General features: G+C 33.5%; 2 protein-coding genes across 3 annotated transcripts; one reads left to right on the top strand and one right to left on the bottom strand.

The window, feature by feature from the left end:
* The first annotated feature begins 5,452 nt into the window (after nucleotides 1–5,452).
* Nucleotides 5,453–7,057, top strand: LOC129894197 (uncharacterized). 2 transcript variants are annotated; one of them, XM_055969758.1, is made up of 4 exons: nucleotides 5,453–5,566; nucleotides 5,649–5,771; nucleotides 6,362–6,844; nucleotides 7,016–7,057. In XM_055969758.1, exons 1-3 carry the CDS (start codon nucleotides 5,474–5,476, stop codon nucleotides 6,809–6,811), a joined length of 666 nt encoding a protein of 221 aa, XP_055825733.1. In that variant the 5' UTR covers nucleotides 5,453–5,473; the 3' UTR covers nucleotides 6,812–6,844; nucleotides 7,016–7,057. The 2 variants fall into 2 exon arrangements, with proteins under 2 accessions (XP_055825733.1, XP_055825732.1); XM_055969757.1 differs by having other exon boundaries at nucleotides 6,362–7,057.
* Nucleotides 7,058–8,340: 1,283 nt separating this feature from the next.
* Nucleotides 8,341–21,605, bottom strand: LOC129894196 (uncharacterized). Its single transcript, XM_055969756.1, has 13 exons — nucleotides 21,451–21,605; nucleotides 21,245–21,311; nucleotides 21,026–21,136; nucleotides 19,875–20,070; nucleotides 16,928–17,013; nucleotides 16,528–16,723; nucleotides 16,220–16,331; nucleotides 13,437–13,564; nucleotides 13,102–13,308; nucleotides 12,860–12,969; nucleotides 11,832–11,958; nucleotides 9,863–10,012; nucleotides 8,341–8,785 (listed from the first exon to the last, which is right to left on the bottom strand). Exons 1-13 carry the CDS (start codon nucleotides 21,542–21,544, stop codon nucleotides 8,564–8,566), a joined length of 1,806 nt encoding a protein of 601 aa, XP_055825731.1. The 5' UTR covers nucleotides 21,545–21,605; the 3' UTR covers nucleotides 8,341–8,563.
* Nucleotides 21,606–22,629: the final 1,024 nt, after the last annotated feature.

Genomic DNA, 22,629 nt, shown 5'->3' with positions numbered 1-22,629 from the left:
TGAATATGAGCAACCGGATGCTCAACTGTTATCCCAGTAGACAAACAATAATCATTAAATTCTTGAGATTTGAACTCGCTAGTATTAATGAATTGTCTTTATTGCATAATCTGGAAATTATGCTCTTAACTTGATTATTTGAGCAAATAATCTCGCAAATGTCATATTACGAGTTGATAATAAGCACATATGTGGCCATCTTGTAGATGTATCTATTAAAACCATATAATATTTAAATGGTCCACATGATGGGTGAATGGTCCCACATATATCACCCTGTATACGTTCCAGAAATGCTGGGGATTCATTTCCTACTTTGATTACTGATGGTCTAGTAATCAATTTGCCTTGAGAACATGTAGTATAAGAGAATTCTTTAAATTGAAGAATTTTTTGGTTCTTCAAAGAGTTTTCATGTGAACTCTCAATTATTTTGCGCATCATATTAGAATCGGGATGGCCCAACCGGTCATGCCAAATAATAAAATCATTTGAGTTAGTAAACCTTTGATTTACTATGGCATGTGTTTCAACCTTGCTAATACTTGTGAAGTATAAGCTAGATGAAAGAGCAGGTAACTTTTCAAGCATAAACTTTTTGCCCAACATTATTGTAGTAATGTAAAGATATTCATTTTTTTCATCATTTGTAATCTCAATATGATAATCATTTTGACGAATGTCTTTGAAACTTAATAAGTTTCTTTGAGACTTACTACAATATAATGCTTCATTCATTGTTAAATTTATTCCTCTGACAAGAATAACTTTAGTTTTTCTGAATCCTTCAATTAATCTTGTACTATCAGATATTGTATTAACATTAGCTTCTTTCATAATCAAATAAGAGAAATATTTCTTATCTCTTAAAATAGTGTGTGTTGTGGCACTATCAATAAGACATATATCATCATAATTATTTTTAGATCCAACTGATGACTGGAGAATTTCCATATTCTTCATAAACAAAAAGATACATGATAAGAATGTAAAAAACTAACAACATAGGAAACTTAAGAAACTGTACTGCCTTAAGAAACATTTTTACGAAGGACAACATAATATCAAACATAATAAAAAAATAACTATTTTTATCCCTAGTTAGATGATCAATTCTTCAGTCAACATTCATAAAATCTCCAGCTTCCAAATGAGTAATATTTAGTAGATCTTTGAAAGGATCATCTTTATAAGCAAAATTCACCTCAATATCTTCATATTTATTTGAGGGAGTTGCTTCATCATCATCATTCTGAAAATTCAAGTGTGCCTTTACATTATTATCTCTTCTTTTGAGAGAGGCTTGATAAAGTTTCACAAAATGATCGGGCATAGGACATTCACGTGTCCAATGACCCTTCATACCACACCGGTGGTAAATATTAGATTTACCTATGGAAAGATTATTTTGAGGAACTTAATTGTTTTCATGTTTATTTTCATCATGATTACGATAATTGTTTCATCCTCTTCCACGTCCTCACCCATGTCCACGGCCGAGATAATTATTTTGTCTTGATTCAAATTGATTATTTGCTGCTGATTATTTGCTGCTACAACATTCGCTTCAGAGAATGGAGCAGACTTAGTGGACGGGCTTCATGATTTTTTATCAGCAAAGTATTATTTTGCTCATCCACAAGTAGGCATGTAATTAATTCAGAATACTTCTTAAACCCTTTTCACGATATTGTTGTTGTAATAACACATTTGAAGCATGAAAAGTGGAAAGAGTTTACTCAAGTAAGTCATCATCAATGATAGTATCTCCACATAATTGTCACAGCAGAATTATACTCTGTCACAGTTTTAAAATCTTGAAATCAAAGGTGTATCCAGTCATATCAGGCTTTTGGTAACACCGTAAATTTTAGGTGGTGATATCGATCCTTCAAATTAGTTCATAATTCAAGAGGGTCTTTCACAGTTAAATATTCAGTTTTTAATCCTTCATGAATATGATGACGGAGAAAAATTATGGCATTTGCTTTATTTTGGCTTGATGTTTTATTTTCTTGTTTAATAGTATCACCAAGACCTTTAGCGTCAAGGTGAATTTCAGCATCAACAATCCATGATAAATATTTTTTTCCGAAAATGTCAAGTGCCACAAACTCGAGTTTTGATAAATTTGACATGATGACAACTGATATAGAAATTAATTTAGAAATAACAAAGACAACTAAAATAAAATTTCTTCAGTAAATATATCTGATATAGAAGTTAATATGTATGGAAAAAATTAGAGCTTCGTGCAGATAACGTGTTATAAAATAAATTAACTTAGCAATTTATTAAGAAAATAGATAGTAAAAGAATGAGAAAATTGAGAGAATTTCTTGTCTTTTCTTGTTGTATAAATAGTCACTGCGAATGAAAAAATATACAAGGGGGGAGGGACAAATTGAAGTAGAGAGAAAAGTAAAAGAAGGAAGAAAAGTGAGGAAAAGGGGAAAGGGACGTCCATAGTAGACATCCACTTTCATAATAAATACACAATAGAAGAGTGTTAAATGAAAGTGTAGAGTATTAAATGAACTCTTACTTTTAGAACTTTTACTATTTCATAAATTTTCTTTTACATATATTATAAATATATTTAATTTGAATTTTAAATATATTGAAATTTGTATTTGGGAGTATGGATAATTTCAAAAAATTTAATTCAATTAGAAAATTAAAGATACGATTTATGTTCAATAATAACTTATATAAATACATATTTATAAAAATCCATAACAAACTATTCCATAAACTTATTATTAAGTTGTTATAAAATATATTTAATTACATTTGATTTAAATTTTAAATAAAGAATAAATATATGATATCAGTAGTAGTAGTAGTAATAATAATAATAATAATAATAATAAAAGAAAGAAAGAAAGAAAGAAAAGAAGAAGAAAAAAGAAAAAAAATAAAGAAAGAAAAGAAGAAACGAGAAAAAAAATAAAAAAAGAAAAGAAGAAGAAACGAGAAAAAGAGGGAGAAAATATTAGAAAAAGATTGGTCTCTTTTTATGTTAACTATAAAAAAATATTTGGATTGTCTTTTAAAAATTAAAAATAAGGAAGAATAATAAATTGATTTTATTTTAATAATAATAATAATAATAATAATAATAATAATAATAATAATAAAGAAAGAAAGAAAGAAAAGAAGAAGAAACAAGAAAAAAAATAAAGAAAGAAAAGAAGAAGAAACGAGGAAAAAAAAAAGAAGAAGCAAGTAAACAAATAAAGAAAGAAAAGAAGAAGAAACGAGAAAAAAATAAAGAAAAGAAGAAGAAACGAGAAAAAGAGGGAGAAAATATTGGAAAAAGATTGGTCTCTATTTAAAAAATTAAAAATAAGGAAGAATAATCAATTGATTTTATTTTAATAAATAGATGTGATATTTGAATTTAAACTTAAATGAAATTTGAGTTGGAATGAAATTTTATCTTCTTAACCTCTTCTTATATATGCTCCTATAATTATATCTAATATTAAATTTTTTCTCTTTTTATATATAGATGATCATTAGCTATACTGGTGAATTTATTTATTTACTTCATTTCTTATTTTCTAAAGTTTTTTTTTAATATTTTTATTTTCGTATGCAGATGGGTGATGATCATATTATAGACTAAATTATTTTTCTACTATATCCAGGCCTGAATTCAAGTAAGTCATACTTCTTATTCTAATTTTGCTCGTTTAGTTTTTTGATAACTATAAATATGTTGATTACATAAAGTCTTTATATTGTAAATAATATAATAAGAAAAAATATTAAACACAAGTTTTATTTTAATTACATAATTATTTTCACTCATATAGATTTTGATTAGAGGTAGAGGAAGGGAGGACGAGGAAGGGGGGGGGGGGGATTAACCATCTAATATCTTTAGATTTTGAATAATATAATTTAAAAATATGAACAATAAAAGTCTTTTCTTTTTCCATCTAATATCTTTAGATTTTGAATAATATAATTTAAAAATATGAACAATAAAAGTCTTTTCTTTTTACGATTACATGAATATTTTTTTTCGTATAAATTGGATTAGAGGTCAAGGTCTTAGAGTCATGGGATGGTGGAGGAGTCGTGGGGGTGGAGATATGGAGAGGGTAGAATATTTTTTAAAAAAATGAAGGGGGGGGGGGGATATTAACAATTTTCTATCTTTAGATTTTGAATAATATAATTAAAAATATGAAGAATAAAAGTTTTTTCTTTTTAAGATTACATAAAAAAAATTGTATAAATTGGATTAGAGGTCGGGGTATTAGAGTCATGGATGGTGGAGAGGTCGTGGGGAGTGGAGGTGTGGGGAGAGTAGAATAATGATAGTTGAACTTTTATTTTAAGGTTATATAATTTTAACATGCTCAAACAAGATATTTCAATATAAAATGATCAGAAATATTAGTTTAATATCATACGTATACCAGTTCTTTTTAAAGAAAGAGTAGTTCGTTTTTTTATATTATTAAAAAAAATGTTGGGTAACAGGGTGCAACTCAGAGAGATGAGTGATAGAAAAAGCCAACTTGCATGTTGTTCCTCAAGCTTTCAGTCTTGAACTCTTTCTGTATCTCTCTGTTACTCTTTTTGCTCCTGTACCAGTTCCGCTGGCAGCTTTTGATGCAGTATTGTCCACTCGGTCCCGCATTTAGAGTTCCGATTAAATCTAAATCATATATTATAGGGTTTATTTTTGAATAACACTTTCAATAGAATTTTCTTCATACCTAAGACTCGAATTCAAAATCTCTGATTAGGAGTAGAATAGTCCCACCACTTATTTATGAGTCTTTTTTTACGAATTAACACAATGTCCCTAATTTATATGTGATTTGGTAAATCTACTTAAAGAAAAAAATTATTGAATAGCCGTTATAGGACTTATTTTTAAAAAAAAGGACGCTGACGGAAACGGAATTTACCGGTTTGAGCTTGATTTGAATGAGAGTGCCCAAATTTGACATGTGGAATGAAATAAGCAAGGATATTCCATAAGTTGAGACATTTTATGAGATTATTTATCCACCTTCTCTATGAGATAATAATATCATCAATTTAGTATAACTGATGGAATAAAATTATTTCGAGATTAGCTAATATCTAAAAAACAAATGGGATAAAATTAATCTCAATTTTTTTTCAAACAACCCGTAAAGGACTAATTGATTTATAAACATTGTTGCTTGAATATAAGGGTCTAATTAGTCCAATTTAATAATGAAAGATAAAATTAAAAAGTAAATTTGAATATTTTTAATGGTTTTAATAAAATCCCTAACGAATAAAGAAACACTGCTCCAACTATAAAAGTACGTACCGTAAGATTTTAACAACAACAAAAAAAAAAAAAGTCCCATAAATCATTTATTGTCTTGTAGAGTAAACTAGCCCATATATATAAATAAGAGATCCCAAAGCTTAATTTGAAATTCCAAGGCTAAAGCGTTTGGCGCACATCAAAAACATGAGAGAGCATCAACTTCAAACGCCATTGAAGGAGCTCGGAAATCGCCGATCCAAATCCATATCCGCTGATCAAACTAAGAAGACGATCAAAGTATATATACATAATCTCTCTACTACAGCAATCAACAGTATCCTCTGTTTTCTCTTGTTATATTCATCTTATTTGTATGCAGACCACTAGGAAGAACTTGAATTCTGTGTTTGAATCGCAAGCTGCTTCCTCATTTTCTCAATCATCGATCGGCACTTCTCTGATTTCAGATGATCATAATCTACTCACTGAATCCACCGCTGAGGTAAATTTCTGAAATGCCTCCTGCTTCATCAATTTTCTAGCTATATATCTGCATTTTCATCGCTAATTGTACTTCTCACACGAGCCTAATAGCAAACAAGTTCCAATTTCTTCTCTAATTTTTTAATTTCATTCACTGAAACCGCTGCTGAGATAATTCACGATGATTGCGCGAATTTTCATCAGTAATTGTAGTATTTACACAAAATTGAGTTTAGCTGAGTCCGTTCATTGAATCCAATTTCGTTTGTATTTTTTTATTTTTTTGAACTTACTTTGATTTGAAGTGTTATTTTTCTCTGTATTTATTTATGTTGGAAACAATCTACTGTTTCGACTATGAACTCTGTTGTCACTTTTCAGCAGTACAGTGTGTGTCTGTTACGGTCGAAGTATGCAATTCGCTTAGATTTCACTAGTTTATTTAAAATCTGTCCATAATTTCTTAAAAACTTTTGCGATTTATAAGCTATTTGCATCCCAATTATGTATGTTTTCAATTTTGAGATCTTGGAACTGCGTTTCAGGTATGCGAAATTCTCTATTCCTTATAGTATTTGAGATGTAACTTTTGGACCATATTGCTCCCAGGACTTGTTGTTGATTCCAGAATCTTCTCCTTCAACAGAGGCAGCGGATCCTCTTGCTGATCTGACTCCATTGTCATCGACAGTAACTTCTGACATGTTCAAAGAATGCACTGGCTCAAATAGCCGTGGTGGAATTTCACAAATCAGTGATGTGAGGTTTGGTTTTGTTGAGGCCGAAATGGCAGTAAAGTACCTAAGAGAAGCTCAAATGAAAATGGTGAATGCAACAGATATTGATATTCGGTATAAGAAGCTTCTCGATGCTGTCATGAACACTGTAATTGAAGAGTTCTATGGACTGCCTGAAGATAAGGACTGGTGTAATGCCATTGTCTCAAAGAAATTCCATTTGGTGACACTGAGTTTCTTGCTGTGGATAATTGCTGTTTTCATAGGGTTCTTCATTCGTTCAGGCGAAAAGCACTCTTTCTGTGGAGCTCTACCTACCTGAATATGTTGCTATCACAGTGGCTGATGTTTGCAGGTACATTTCTCTTTGTACTTAGGGTACATGAACTCTTCATTTTGCGCAGGTGTATTCGTGTCAAACATATAGGAAACAAGTGTTTGCAATTCTGTTTTGAATCAACATTTTGGCATTTGGTACTTGTGTGAATCATAACTGTGTCGAGCATGGAATGTATGTGTTAAGCAGATTCAACCCCATGGTTAGATCAAGTGTTATGATTTTGCGTGAGCTTCAGAGCATTCTAAAGCATTTTGCTATATATCAGATGAATATCTGATTGTTTTGAACTATGGAGAAAACAGTGATATGCTAAAATTTCCTGGGAATTAATGCACTTGTGGGAATTGAATTTGAAATAAGATGCAAGAATTCTCTGCTTATCTCTTTATGTTTCTTGCTTGCTTGTTCTTCTACTCTAGTATTCTCATCTAACATTGGCGCTTGAATTCTATTAATTAATTAGGAAATGTCACAAGTATCCCAACAAAAGCAGTGAACAGTAAATGGCACCAAACATATAGGGTAGGTCTTAGCAAATATGCGCATGTGAAAGTGAAACTTGCTCCATGAGATGCAACTTCTAGTACTTGTAAGGAACATAGCTATCGACAATGTTGATCAACTTAGATGCTAAAATTGAAAAACAAGAGCAGAGAGACGGTCCTTGCAACAGCAAATATTGTTAAATTTGTTGAAATTAGAACATCTTATTGACTAATCAAGTTGACGTTGGAAGGTATAAACACTACAATGTGCTTTTCTTTATTCTTCGTTCGTCCCTCTCTTTTGTAACGTGCGATTCGGATATCAGTTGACATCATTTATATTGCCTTCCTACGACCAAAGACTAATGCATTTACAATATTTTGATCAATAATTGTTATCTAAACTTGGAAGTCTTAAATACATGAAATTTTCGTAAGTATTTGATTCAGAAGACGTTGAGCATTTTGGTAATGACTTTGGCTCTAGAGTGAAAGATGTTTAACGACTATTGTTAGACGTAGAGCTCATGTAACCAAAATCAATCTAGAGATTGTATTGTTCTACACATATATCCATACCAAAACATAGGTTTAAAGGGCAAATTTGAAGTGCGTACAGATAATTAACCAATCTGTCCAAAAGAAATTGCCCTCACGTAAACAGGGAAGAACACAGAAAGACTGTCAAATTGATCCTTTAGGTAAGTTAACCAGTTGCAAGAAAACGTAAATAAACAGAAGTTGAGCCATTGCCAGTATGATGTAACTTCCAATACTAGGTAGGAACGACATCAAATCATAGCAAGATGTTAAAAAATTTGAGAAGTACAGAGAAATCACATCTTTAACAATCCAACCCAAAGTGTTTTACAATTAACTTTAATTCCAAATTGCAATAAAGCTCATTGATGTTCCCCTTTATTCCAAAACAAACTTGGTTAATTTTCGTTTTGGTTGAAACACTGAGAGATGCAACTTAGGAGTAGAATGCACTAACAAATAAATTCTGTCTATTCAAACAAACCATTTTATGAAACCAAATGAAGTCCCTCTTGAAGATTCTTTTGAAATCTGTTCAAAAATTACAACTTCAGAAAAAAACAGAGTACATAGAATGAATTTTCTGAGACTTCTCAGGTATAGAGAAATTTTCTAAAGGCATGTCGAAGAATTTCGCAGCTTAAAATTTGAAAAATTGTCTCAACTCTATGGTGCAACTGATAAATCAATGACCAAGGAAAATAGAAGCTCATCCCCAAAACCTACTAATGAAACCTTTCTTATCTTTCTTCATACGAGCATCCAGTGATGGGAACTCAATAAGGTTATAAGCCAGGTCCAATACGATGGGATTACGAGGAACTGGTTGGAAGGCAGGTGGAAAAGTTTCAATTCGAGGAACAACCTTCATGTTGGATTCGCCAAGAGCTGATTCGTATGTATCCAATTTTTCCATGAGAAGTTTCTCCATCTAAAAGAAGTAAAAAAACATGGATTACACACGTCAGGGGAAGCAGAAACAAGACAAACTAGAAAAGAGAAGGAAAAATATAATGCCTAAAAACAAATAAGGATATGATAAAGGACCCAGTTTTTGGAGTACAAAACAGATAGGCAATCAACTGCCATGGAATCTAAGTTGCGCGGACTCTTCACTTTTGATGCCCCACCACTTTTGATGCCGCCACCGTGTCAGATTCTCCAAAAATACACTACTTTTGGAGAATCTGACACGAACCCGTTGACATTTTGAAGAGTCCGAGCAACATAGCATGGAATTAATGAAAGAGAAGTAGCATGAACACTTTAGTAACTACCACATATAGAGTATCAAAAATTTATCAAGGCAGAATTGTTTGTCATACTTGGTGCTTCAAACATTCAGGTTACCCTAATGTTGTACTAGCATATATAGAACTACCAAGAAAATATCACCAACAGTTGGGAGCATCTACATAGTACTAAATGGATAAAAACCTGAAATGAACTACAACTGAAGCATCTACTGTGTGTGGGTGGGGATTTGTGTCAACCACAATGGTGAAGTGCTCAGCAAGAATTATCAATGAAGAAACCTTTTCCAGCACAAACACTGGAAAAGCAACAGAATTACAACTTTATTTCACAATATGCCATTAATTTGAGGTATCATGCACACAAAATACAGTATCTTCTGAAGGACATAAGATGGAGAAAATCATTAATGCTTTTGCTAAGATAAGTGAGGCTCATCTAATGTTGACTAGATTTTGAATTCCGAAGTATTCAAACTATTTTTTTCCAACTCACTATTCACATACTTCAGCAGTCAATAATTATCTTCAGAAGAAATCCAAAATTTCTGTTTTCAATGTCATCAAACCCAATAAGAAAAGGTCATAGAAGAAGATGGTTGGAAGTATTTCAACGACACAGAAAATCTCCATGGGTTTCTTCCCCAGTTTCATATGGTAATCTAAGAATATGTGGTAGGTGAATACTACAACAAATTAACTAATGGGAATGATTGCAAAAGTACTCAACAGACATAGGGAAGGCCAAATTATACCTTCTTATCAGCTCCATTCAATGAGATATTTGATATCCTTTTCGAAAGATTTTCTGGAGCCTTTTCCTCCTCCATAATTCCTTTGGCATGCTCAACACAGCTGTTAGATCTGCTCTCATTATAAAGTGTTCTCAGTTCCTTGATCATGACCTGACACAGATGGAGAGAAAACAATGACAAAAAGGAGATACAGAAAAGAAGAATCATTCACACTCATATTACTGATTGAAGCGACATCAGTAGAAAATATAAGAATGCTATAATTATGCATCAGAATTTGCTATTTATATATCGATACTGTATACACAAGGGAGAGTTAGCAGTTTGAAGGTCAATATGGCTGCATAAAGTCATAAAATCCATTTTTATGGCATTATGGTCATTTGTCGTACTTTTGTGCATTGTTTACTTGTAATATAGGCTTCAGTGATTTGTTGTGCACTTAAATGATGAAAACATCAGGAATCTTTTACTTAAATGCCAAGCATGTCTATGGGCTATAATATTTTAAATTTTTAGTAACATATAAAAAAACAACCATAAATATTAAAGAGTACAAAGATACATTACTAAATTTAAAACCATAGAAATTTCTATCACATTTTATCCTTCCGGAAAAATTTAGTCAACTAACGCTTAATATTGTAGTATACTATACGTTAAAAGAAAGATTAAATGAGATTTAAAGTTCTGAGGAAGTAAGGAAAATTATGAATACATAAACATACATATTTGAAAATTTTGGAGTAGAATTCTTTTGGAGTTGAGCCCGCGTCTAGCACGGGCATCTTCGTACTAGTTCATCCTAGGGGTGGGCGTTCGGTATTCGGTTCGGTATTTTCAAAGTTCGGGTTCGGTAATTCGGTAATCGGTAATTCAAAGTATATACCAAATACCGAACTTTCAAACTTCGATTCGGTAATTCGGTAATCGGTAAATCAAATTTCGGTTCGATACGGTATTCGGTAATACCATATTTTTTTAATAGTTAATATACAATAAAAATTTATCCGCATTTAATATTTACATTAACCTAAAGAATACATATCTTAACTTACATTTTTATTACTACACCATAATTAAGTAATATATGCATTTTAACTTGCCGAATATCGAAATCGAAATTGCTCGTAAGCCACATTCTACGGAGGAGAAATGATACATCGTAAACAAAGAGAAAATAATTTATGAATAGATACAGAATAAAAAAAATATTACCATGTAATAAAAATAATGAAAAAGAGTGAAAACAAAAATCTCTAATATATCATACATAATTTTTATACATATGTTTTTCTTTGAATTATCCAAAAACTCTACATCACTGCACTAATTATTAATTAGTTCCTGCAAAGATATGAAAGAGGAATCTTTCGTTTTCAATGTAACTACCAAACAATTTATGTAGATAACTAACGTGGGAATCATGCAAAGTGAAATTAGAATTCTTAATCAATTGCATAAATTTGAAATTAGAATTTATAATTTTTACATGTACATGAATTAAATTTTAGCAGTTATCCATAATGTACGTGTAAGTGTGCATATAATATACGGTAAACGTGGGAAAGTTGAAATGAAAATGGTAAGGGAAATGAAAAAATGAGATAGTTTCCTCTTACTATATTCTTATTTTTTTGGTAATTTTTTTTCTAGTTTTTTTGTAAAAATATATATATATATATATATTAAAAAGTTCGGTATTCGGGAAATCCCGAATACCGAAACCGAAATACCGAATACCGAAACCGAAATACCGAAATATCAATTTCGGTACCGAATACCAAACCGAAATACCGAATACCGAAATAGCCGGTTCGGTTCGGTAATTCGGTTTTCGGTATTTTATGCCCAGCCCTAGTTCATCCTATAAGAAGCAGCTAGGAAGCTCTATCAAAAAAATAAATTAAGAGCACATGCACAATAATTTAATAATAAAAGTAGGTAGTTAGACTGATAAAGTGCCTACCTGATCAGCATTCGTGGACTGCAGTTTCATAAGAGCTGCATCAGCTAAAGAACGAGCTCGAGAGTACAAGGCATAAGCTTCTGTCCTCTTTCCCGCGAAACTGTAGGACTTCGCTAAGTAGAAGCACCTGGAGGAAAATTGACATAAAAGCTCAGTTTCAAACAAAAAATTGACATAGAAGCTTTTAATTGATTTCAAACAAGAAAATATTCAATCTAGGACAACATTAAAGATGCACAAAGCTGCAACCCTGAAAGCCCAGTAAGATCCTGAAAAGCTAAGCTGACTAGCGCTTCATGGGGGAAGAGAGGGAGGAGGGGCAAGAGGATAATAACAAAACCTCATCACAGTGCAAAGGCAAAATTATTTTGCAGAACAGGCTTAAATAAGAGGATCGAGAAGATCCTAATGGTTAGCAAGAAGTTGAAATGAAAGCACCAAACTACAGGTCTACCACCCACATCAAATTGAACAAAATTTTGCACATGAAGATATAAGAGCGGAATGAAACTCAGTCCAAGTCGTGAAGTTACTGACAGGAGGCAAATAGATTAATCCAATGATTCCCTTCATCTAAGATGAAGAACATTTGATTATAGTTGAAATAGATACTGGCACTGGAACCACAATTTCAAATTACTCCAAACAGGCAAAGTACAATCTTACAGATTTCATTGATCATCACCTAAGCATTTTGTACATTGAAGTTGTACAACTGCCTTATCTGGGACACTAAGAGTTCCAGATCTTTCTTCAGTAAATTCACCAATAATATCAGTTTTAGATGGCTACAAGAAGTGCTAAAACCATATGAAAATAGTCTTTCACTTTCCCCTTCTCACCAGAAATGCCAGTTCAACTATCACATAATGAAAGAAACAATACAACAACATATAGTCGCACAAATGGAGTCTGGGGAAGGTAGTCTGTACACAAACCTTACACCTACCTTGGGAGGTAGAGGTTGTTTCTAATAGACCCTCAGCTCAAAGAAAACATTTCATTGAATGAAATAATAAAAGTCAAACCTTTCTGCTCGGAAAACCATACTTTTCAGCTCACACTCTTCAGCTAAGGCAACTTCTTCCATTTTTCTATCTCTACCAGAACTAATTAGATCAGAAAGATCAGCGGTATTCTGCACCAGAGAAAGTAGTTAATAGTGCAGTCCATTAGCCATATAAATGAGCCTTTCCATATTGCCAACTCTGATCTAAAATGCACTGATTAAGACTGTAATTAAAAAAAAATAACACTCGATAATTGTTACCTGTAGCAGTAGATCATACAGCCGAACAAGCTCCTCTGGCTTTGTGACCTTTTCATTTTTATCATCACGGACCTTGTTGAGCTTGCTTTTAGCTATTTTAACTAGCAACTGATTCCGCTCAATAGTTCGCTGCCCTAAAATTGCACCAATGGCTTTATCCAGTCCACTTAACTCATCCTTCACATTTTCCGAATTAGCAGCCGTAACCTAGAAGAAAAACCAAGTGTAAGATGAACCATATCAGGACTTCAAATAGATGTATGCAATATTCAAGAGCAACTTGAAATTTCCAAGAGTCAGCTACTCCCATGTAAATATAAGGAGTAGTCGCTCACCAGGTCATTCCGGATGCAGCTCCTGGCTTCGTGATATGCTGCAAATATTTTGTCATATAAGGCAAGTTTCTTCTCTGCTGGAAGAGAATCAGCAGTTGAGCCATGGATATCTTTCTCCAGTTCCTGGGCTGATAATGGCACAGTGCATAATATAAGCTTGAAATAAAGATAAAACCAACATGATGTTTTAAAGGCAAATACGCAAATATGCAATTAGTTGACCAAAATGCAAAGAAGTGGTTAAATGTTAATCCCTCCATTTCAATTTATGTGGAAGGGTTTGACTGAGAACAAAGTTTAAGAAAGAATTTTTTTAAGATCTTGTGGTCTTATACATGCCATGATATTTTTGTGGTCACAAACGCATGTCATTAAGGGTAAAATGAGAAGTTTAAAGTCAAATTGTTTCCATAAAATTGAACAAATGGAGCATTTAACTAGATCATGTGTAACATCGCATTGGGGCGGCATGGATAAAATGAAGGCTTACCGCTGGAGTTTTGTGTGATAAGAAGGTACCACTCAAACTTAGGTAAGTTCTATAGAGTGGTGGTTAAACCATCCTTGTTGTATGTGGTGAAGTGCTGGCCAGTTAAGAACTTCAGAAGATGCATGTTGCGGAGATGAGGATGTTGAGATGGATGTGTGGGCATACTAGGAGCGACAAGATAAAAAATGAGGTTATCCGGAAGAAGGTGGGAGTGGCCTCTGTGCAGACAAGAAGAGGAAAGCGTGATTGAGATAATTTGGACATGTGAAGAGGAGGTGTGTTGACGCCCCAATGAGGAGGTGCAAGAGGCTGGTTGTAAAGGTACGCGGAGGGGTAGAGGTAGGGGTAGACCGAAGAAGTATTGAAGAGAGGTGATTATACAGGACGTGGCGCAACTTCATATTACTGAGGACACGACTCTAGATAGAAAAGAGTGAAGGTCGCTTATTAAGATAGAAGGTTAGTAGGGGTAAAGTGTTGTCTTGCTTTGTGAAGCTTTAGAATTGTTTGTACCTGTTGTAGTACTAGTCATACCCATGTAGCTTCTTCTTTTTTCCGTACCCTTGTAATTCTTGCCATATGTTGTTTATTGTGTTTCGACTTTCACACCATTTTGTTGTTATTGTTTCGTTCTTATAGACTTTACAATGTTTTTCTTCATTGTTTTCTTCTTCCGCCACTTGGGTTTGCTACACTTGAGCCGAGGGTCTTTCGAAATCAGTCTCTCTACCTCTACGAGGTAGTGATAAGGTCTGCGTACACTCTACCCTCCGCAGACCCCACTTAGTGGGATTTCACGGAATATGTTGTTTTTGGAGTATTTCACTAGAGAAGCAAAAATGAGGAGGAGAAATTTTAAAACTAAAATTACGAGTCTCTTAAGTTAAAGCGAGTGAAAATTCTCATTTCCCACTCAGGTTTGCAAAAGCAACAATGTTGATGTAATTTTTTAAGGTATGCATCTGTATAATTCATTCTTTGTAAGATAACAAACTCATTGCATTATGTATAACATAACGTTCCTAGAGGACAATTCCTTACAATATTGGTTTGCCTCATATTTGTTACATATTTTATAGGGATAATTATACAAAAGGGTGGCTTGTAATTTGGTTTGTATAACATAGGTTCCTAGAGGACAATTCCTTAGAATATTGGTTTGCCTCATATTGTTACATATTTTGTAGGGATCATTATACAAAAGAGCCACTCGGACATTTTATTTACAAGAAAAATAGCTGAACTGGCCATTCGGCCATACCCTTCTTCTTCCTTCCACTTTGGCCATTAATGGCTTCTTCTTCCTTCCTCCTCTACCTCCTTTTTCTTCCTTTTCTCTTTGTTGTTTTCAGTCTTCCTTCTTCTTCCATGATCAATCAACCATTAAAGTTTCAAAGCTTTATTTAAAAGTTTGACCTACTGCAAATGTGAATCATTTAGAGCGAATTATATATCAAAAGACTCGAAACATCGAGAGAATTTCATATCTAAAATTTGGGACAGTTTAGAGGAGATTTTGAGTTGGTCAGGATTGAATAGAAAGAATTAAAATTACATGCAACAAAATCGTTTTTTGTTTCTGAAATCACCTTCTCCTTCATAATCAATCTTCCCTTTAACTACTTTTCATGCTTTTCCTTCTTTAATTAGCCTAATAAATATTCGAAAAAAATTAGTTCGATAAATAGTCCATGTATAGTCAGTATATACTTCATGTATGGTTAAGCTATATTCAGCTTTTTTAGTGTATCACAATGTATAGTCAGTGTATGGCTCATGTATAGGTAAGCTATATTCAACTTTTGAGTGTATCAATAGTCAGTGTATAATCAGTGTATACTTTCTATGACTTTATGTAAATAAAAACATGGCTATATTTGTTAATTAATTACTTTATTGTATATATTTGAAACTATCCCTATATCATACTCCATTATATTTATCATCACTGTCGCTGGGACTAGACATGAAAACCTGCAACTGTTAACATCCTTAACATTAGAAGGCAACTCACAAGGATCATAGAGAGTGCTACGCACGTACAAGGACCTCAAGTACAGACATCCAAAAGGTAAGTGGAAAATATCAAAGAATGCCCTAGAAATGCTTTGTTGCATAAAGAACAAAGTATGCAGACCAAAATCTGAAACTAGGTTGAAAGAAGAGAATTTGATTCAAAATAGAAGACTGGAAGAATTTCAAACTCAGAGACTAAAAATCCTAGAACCTCCAGTAAGTTGGCTATTGATGCATTTTTTGAAGAGCTACCTTTTGCATCGAAGTAATTACATACCTTTCAGAATGGACACCCGTGTCTTTGCATTTGAAATTGGAAATTTATTTCCAAGCCAATGGAATTCTGTCATAGATGCAGCCTGCTGAGATCTTGCCTCTGCCATAGCAGCCTGTAAACAAAGAAAAGAGAGTGATAGATCAATAAGGAGCAAATAATCCTCAAAACTCATTTTTCAAAAAATTCTTGAGAAACACAGCACCCAGAGTACAATGGAAGCACTCTCGTACAAAAATATAGTTCCTATAAACCATACTCTTTTATTTTTATCGGGATATATTTAGATACACTTAGAAATGACAGCTCACCTCCAACTTTGCTTTGAAAAGGTCCAGTGCAGGCCCTTCCATTTCACCGATGGAAACGAGTTCAGAAGTTTGTAAATTAGACTCACCAATCTTGTGTAAGCAATATCTGATACTAGGTTCTAGTTCCTCAACCCGCTCACGGCACAATACTTGGTTCTCTAGATCTCCATATTTTCCAAGTTCCTCATACACAGCCCTATCCAAATTAGTCAGATCGTGAGCATTCAGGACCTTGTTGAAACAATATTATAATTCAAATAAGAGAAGCGGATATGCCGAACAGAATGAAGAGATTATTCTACAACATTCTCTGTGGATATCATTTGAAAGCAAACTAGACACTCTGGTCATTATACTGTCAGTAATAGAGAAGTATACATCTCAATAAAGGCTACGGTACCTGGCGCTTTTGAAACACTTAAGAGCAACGTCCCAGTTTTGATCTTGTTCAAACAATAAACTCCCTTTCATGTATGCAGCATAAGCCTGTGGATTAGGAAACCAGATTGCTGAATCACACTATAAAATCAAACTATTGAATATTTGGGTCAATAATTAAACACTATATTGAGTCACTTTTAGCATTGAAACACAAAATGAAACACCACGCCTACACAAGAGCAATGAAAAAGAATAATGACAATCCTAAAAGGATGTGATTAGAAATGGAATGGAGTGATTGGGGTGTTCAGTAATTTAGATTAATTAACTATTGTCTATGCAAAATCTCAAAAGAATATTCCTATTTCGACAATCTGAAGATATGCAAAGTTTGATTCTCTGTTTTTATACATGGTAAATAATTTTACTAATTATAGAAAAATCTCCTACATAAAAGCAGTACATTAAAAAAGTAGAGAATTAACAACATGATCTGATTCTTTACGTTTGATTCTCTGTTCTACCGCCAACATACAAAGGTAAGGTGCCAAAAAGGAAAGGTGAAAGGCATTACCAATTATATAAGCTTAAAAAAAGGATCTAACACTGTACTAAGTTATCATTAAGCAAACAAAATTGATAAACTGGGTTGGGTAAATGATCATCCACGCAAAAGGGCAGACAGATTAGTGAAATCGGCAGCTTTTAAACCGTTCTTTAGAACCGGGTTGATAGGAAAGGAGCTACATTTTTTCATCTTCCGAGAGTGTAGCTGAATATCGCATCCTTGACCATAGCCAACATTAATGACTGTAGTCGAACAGATCGGTACAGTCCCGTGACCACCACAATTGACTAACAACCTCTCAATATAGCTACAAGTAGACCACCTTTTCTTTCAAGCATTTACACATATACACCAGCTAATGTATGTATATTTCTTTTCCTCAATTTCAACTGCAAGTTTGGCCCTCTAATTGTCATCCAAATGAAGCTCTTTTCTTCACTTTTATCCTTTCTATCCAAGTAAGTCACTTGGATTAGTTTGTTTTATCCTTCCAAGAGTATAAGCTACAACCTAGACAAGGATACTAATACTTAGGAACTTATTCAATTTATGAAGTCATTAGCAAGTACAAGACAACTCCACTATGTATTCAAAGCCAGTTCCATTAACAAATTAAAGATGCTTGTGGTAAGTGGATGGTCAGTATAAAAAGAATTAGTTATACTGTGATGAATCTTCATAGTAATAGTATTTGCTTGGGTCATATCCGCTTATAGGTGCACCACGAGGTAAAACTAAAACCACAAGGAGAGAAATTGCCTCAAATGATATACAATTTTTAGCCACCTACTCTTGCTATGCAATTTGAGAGGAGAAACTAATAGCCACCTATTCTTGCACTTAACTTCACTGCTCAAATTTGGAATTTGTTTCTCAGCATCTCTAGTGTTAACTGGAGTATGCCAGAACATACATCAGAGCTGCTAAAATGTTGGGTTAGGAGAGGAAGCAGCAGGAATCAAAAGAGATGAGGGAGGTTAATACCATCATGCATATGGTGGACAGTTTGGAGTAGATGTTTTGAAGATAGATCCAATTTCATACACAAGGTTAAATGGAATTGTATAGTATCTTTAGTTTTTGGTGTAAACAACTGTGTATAGTAGATACAGAGCAGATATTAGATTTGATAGGAAGCTTGTAACTGACCCTTTTTGGTGGTGGACAGCATACCCTTAATGCTGAGGAATACAATCTTTACCAAATTCAGAAGAAAAAAAAAAGATATACAATTTTTAGGAATCCCTGCCGACTTAACTAAGAATAAAACAGAATAGAAGCAAAAGATCCATTTGTTGATCAAGTAGAAGGAAAAAATCCATATAGGCAATAACAACTAGTCAGGGTTAATACTCAATTATTGTTTTTACACTTACATTAGATCCACTTTGAGATAAATACAAGATTTAGAGAACATCTAATTTGCATCAAAAGACAAATTACTTACCAGTATTATAATGGCACGGACCCAAATAGAATGAAATATATAGATGGTTTATATTGTCAAACCCAACTAATGTGGGATTGAGGTATAGTTGATCATTGATTAACAAGTTGAAGAGAAACATATAAATAACAAAAGATGACCTGAAACTTCTCCCATCTAAGCTCTTCAAATGCTAATTCCTGAAACTTTCATACAGCAAATGGCCTTACTAAAGGCTAAAACTTCAGACACCATTTAAAGGGTCAGGTTCTTAACAGGAAGTAAAACATCTTCATGGACTAAAATGATTGTTGCCGGATAAAGCTGTGGTAGTGTCAGCTATTAGGCGGTAATTCTGTGAAATAAGTCTTAAGACTTTTTTAGAAATAAATCCAGTTCTTTTTCTTGGATATTGGTAAAGTAGAAATAAATCCAGTCTTAGCACCAAGAAAAGCAAAGTTTGAAAGGTAAATAGAGAAATAAGTCACAGAAGCATCTGTGTTCTTTCAGTATCAATTTTAAGTCATAAGTTATTAACATATGCCCCACTTAGTGGGATTTCACTAGGTCTGTTGTATGTTGTTGTAAGATATTAACATATGAATCAAGCCTATCCACCAAGATCTGTAACACAGTTATTCTAAAGGACCCAATGACTTTCCTGTTCCCTTTTTTTTGGTAAAGAAAGACCCAATGGCTTTCCTGTCACACTACAATTTTATCCATTAGTGGCTTGAGTTTCCTTTCCCTGACTTAATGTATTTCAGAAAGATTATCCTAATCAAAAGAAAAATGAACAAAGAGACTTCAGGAATAGCAAGGAAAAGCATTTTGAGAAGATCAACAACTCAACACCTCCGGCAGCACCTCAAGGGCCAAATGACCAAAGGTTTGGATGAATGACTAAAACTGAAAGCTCTCATGAGCAAGCATAATGCTATGTATACGAGAATCATGACACAAGAAGCATACCTCCGCTTCTAAAGATGTTCTCGAATCTCCCTTGATGGAACATAATTCCTGGAAAAGACTAGCCCATTTAACCGCCTTTCTCAACCGACCAATGAGATAACTTCTTTGGCGTGCATTTGGTCCATCAGGCAAAGTTTTCTTTTCCATAGCATGACTCCAAGCTCTCTCAGCTGTATAGAGAACCACGTGAAGAAACCTACAACAAGTAAATCATTGACATTGTAAAGTTTTAACCAAGTATGTACATTCAGGAGATAACAAAGAAAATATGATTCATATCAGGCAGAGTAAGATTGTTCATTACTCAATTCCAATCCAACCCAGAAAATATAGATCACACTACAAAAAAAAAGTATAATACTTCTCTCTTTATACTTGTTCAAGGAACTAGATCTTTAACATGTCAACTTTTTAGAAATTAACTCAAGAAAATGCACCCAAAGCTCCAAAAAAAGGTGTAATGATAGCTTAATCAACATCAAACAATGACAGAAATTAGATCTTTTTAGACTTCTAAACATACAATTGTTGAATAAAATAACCCAATACAGCAGAAACTCTTCTACTCGCCTCTCTTTTTCCCTTCTCTGATAAACCTTCACTAGGCAATGCCTGTGTGAATTTTCAACTGATCTCTTTGTTAGTCTAGTAAGATATATATCATTGTAGTAATAAGTGTAGTCCATTGGTTAATGAAGTGGGATGAAAATCAAGTGAGACTAGGATTTGAATCCCAACAGAGAAACACTACGTGATTTCTCTCCAATTGCCTAAACCCTGGTGGATAAATTTATCAACTAACTCTACTAGTGGGAGGTAGCAAGTACGTGGTGGAATTGTTGAGTGGCGCGCAAGCTGGCTTGGACACCACCGTAATCTAAAAAAGAAAAGAGTAAGCTTTTGGACCCAACAAAGTGTAGAGACTTCATATAATTTACCCTAATTAGTTTGAGAATGATGGGTTATTTTTGTTGTTGTAACAAGTAAATACAATCTTCAAAACACATTTCTATATGTTGTGGCATGCTAGGGGTCCCTTACTTCAAAGAACAAGAAAAAACCGAAATTTTCAATGAATCCATCAATTTAATAGTAAACTAAATTAACACTAGGAATACAAAACATCACAAACAAAATACAAATACACACACCTCACTTCAGTGACTGTAGTTATTGAAATTGGACGCTTGGTGTACTTCAAACGTCCATGAGTAAACTTGAGCGATTTATATAATCTCCTTAATCGAGCCGTACAATACCTCCTGCAAATTCCAATTTTCTTAAACCTTAAAAAAATCACTCAAAACAATTCAGACCTAAATCATTTATTCATTGTTCTGAGGAGCATATGGTGTGTAACGGGAGAGCACCTATAACGAGCGTAATCGCCGAATCGCAATCCATGCTGCATTTGAGCAGATTTTAAAAGCTGTAACACTATAAAACATACAAATGTACCTAAAATTCAGTAAAGTAGAAGAAAAAAATATACCACAATTTTCAATGCAATTGGAGAAAGGAATTAAGAAGTTTTATCGGATAAGCCTCTGGGGAGGGAAGGAGAGAAGGAGGGTACCATTGACAGAGAACTTAGGGTTACTGATCTGATCAGAAGGAATAGAACTCTGATCGTCGATTTCCATGGCGGAAGTTTCCTTCTGCTTTGCCATTGTCGAGCTTACGGCGGAGCGTTTTCTCAATTCTGATTCACCTTTTCTTTTTTTTCTTTTTTAGTTTAAGAAAAAAAAGCTTACTTTTTTAAGTTCCGAGAACAAGGGTATTTCTGTAATTTTGTGCTTTGCTTTCTTCATCTCTGTCATTCTTTCTAGTTCGTATATTACCTACCAATTTTTTGCATCAATTTATTAATCAAAAATGTTCAAAAATATTTTTAAATTATGTGAAATGAATAAAAATGTGTTGTGATTCTCTGATCACTATAAAGAATATTTAGGAGGTAAAACAACTCTATTTCACAAGAATATAATTATAGAGAATTTACACCAAGTATTTCTCTCTAAAAAAAACCTCAACAAACACTCTCTTCAGTTCACAATCTCTTCCTGGATTGTATTTTGTTTGTTGATTTACAAGTGAAACATAAGATTTTATTTATAGACTTAAAAATGTGGATGGTGGCTGAATTTTCCATTCAACAATGGAGGCTTCAAGAATGGTGGCTAATGGTTTCAACAATGGTGTGCGGCTTCTGGAATTGTGAGCTAAGAGTCAGAGATTTGCAGCTTCTAGAATGGGTTGGTGGGTTGCTGAACATTTCAATTTCCCCATCAATTGCATTCCAACACAATTACTAACTGAAAGTTATTCCAACTATGTCTCTGCACAACTCTAACTTTTCTTGAGTGATCACCTTTGTCAACATGTCTGCTGGATTCTCCTTCGTATGGATTTTCACTGGTTTCAACAGTTGTTGATCCATCACGTCACGTATTCAGTGAGAGCGAATGTCGATATGTTTTGTCCGAGACTGATACATTGAGTTTTTGCTTAAACCAATAGCACTTTGACTATCACAATGTATCTTTTACTCAGTTTGATTCATCCCTAGCTCTTGGAGAAACCGCTTTAACCATAATATTTTTTTACCAGTTTCCGCTATAATAATATACTCTACTTTAGTTGTGGATAGTGCAACACACTTCTACAATCTTGACTGCCATGACACAGTTCCTCCTACAAAAGAATAAAGATATCCTGAAGTTGATTTTCTACCATTAGGATCTCCGACCATATC

The sequence above is a fragment of the Solanum dulcamara genome, chromosome 7, assembly GCF_947179165.1.
Source record: "Solanum dulcamara chromosome 7, daSolDulc1.2, whole genome shotgun sequence".
NCBI classification, from domain to species: domain Eukaryota; kingdom Viridiplantae; phylum Streptophyta; class Magnoliopsida; order Solanales; family Solanaceae; genus Solanum; species Solanum dulcamara.
The sequence above is the reverse complement of the archived record's forward strand: the minus strand, read 5'-3'. Positions and strand labels throughout refer to the sequence as shown.

Coding starts and splice junctions, on each gene's coding strand:
- LOC129894197 (XM_055969758.1), top strand. CDS start 5,474: ATGAGAGAGCATCAACTTCAAACGCCATTGAAGGAGCTCGGAAATCGC. Junction 5,567..5,648: donor AAACTAAGAAGACGATCAAA/GTATATATACAT, acceptor ATTTGTATGCAG/ACCACTAGGAAGAACTTGAA. Junction 5,772..6,361: donor TCACTGAATCCACCGCTGAG/GTAAATTTCTGA, acceptor TATTGCTCCCAG/GACTTGTTGTTGATTCCAGA.
- LOC129894196 (XM_055969756.1), bottom strand. CDS start 21,544: ATGGCAAAGCAGAAGGAAACTTCCGCCATGGAAATCGACGATCAGAGT. Junction 21,137..21,244: donor GGCGATTACGCTCGTTATAG/GTGCTCTCCCGT, acceptor TGGAATTTGCAG/GAGGTATTGTACGGCTCGAT. Junction 17,014..19,874: donor GAACATCTTTAGAAGCGGAG/GTATGCTTCTTG, acceptor CCTAATCCACAG/GCTTATGCTGCATACATGAA.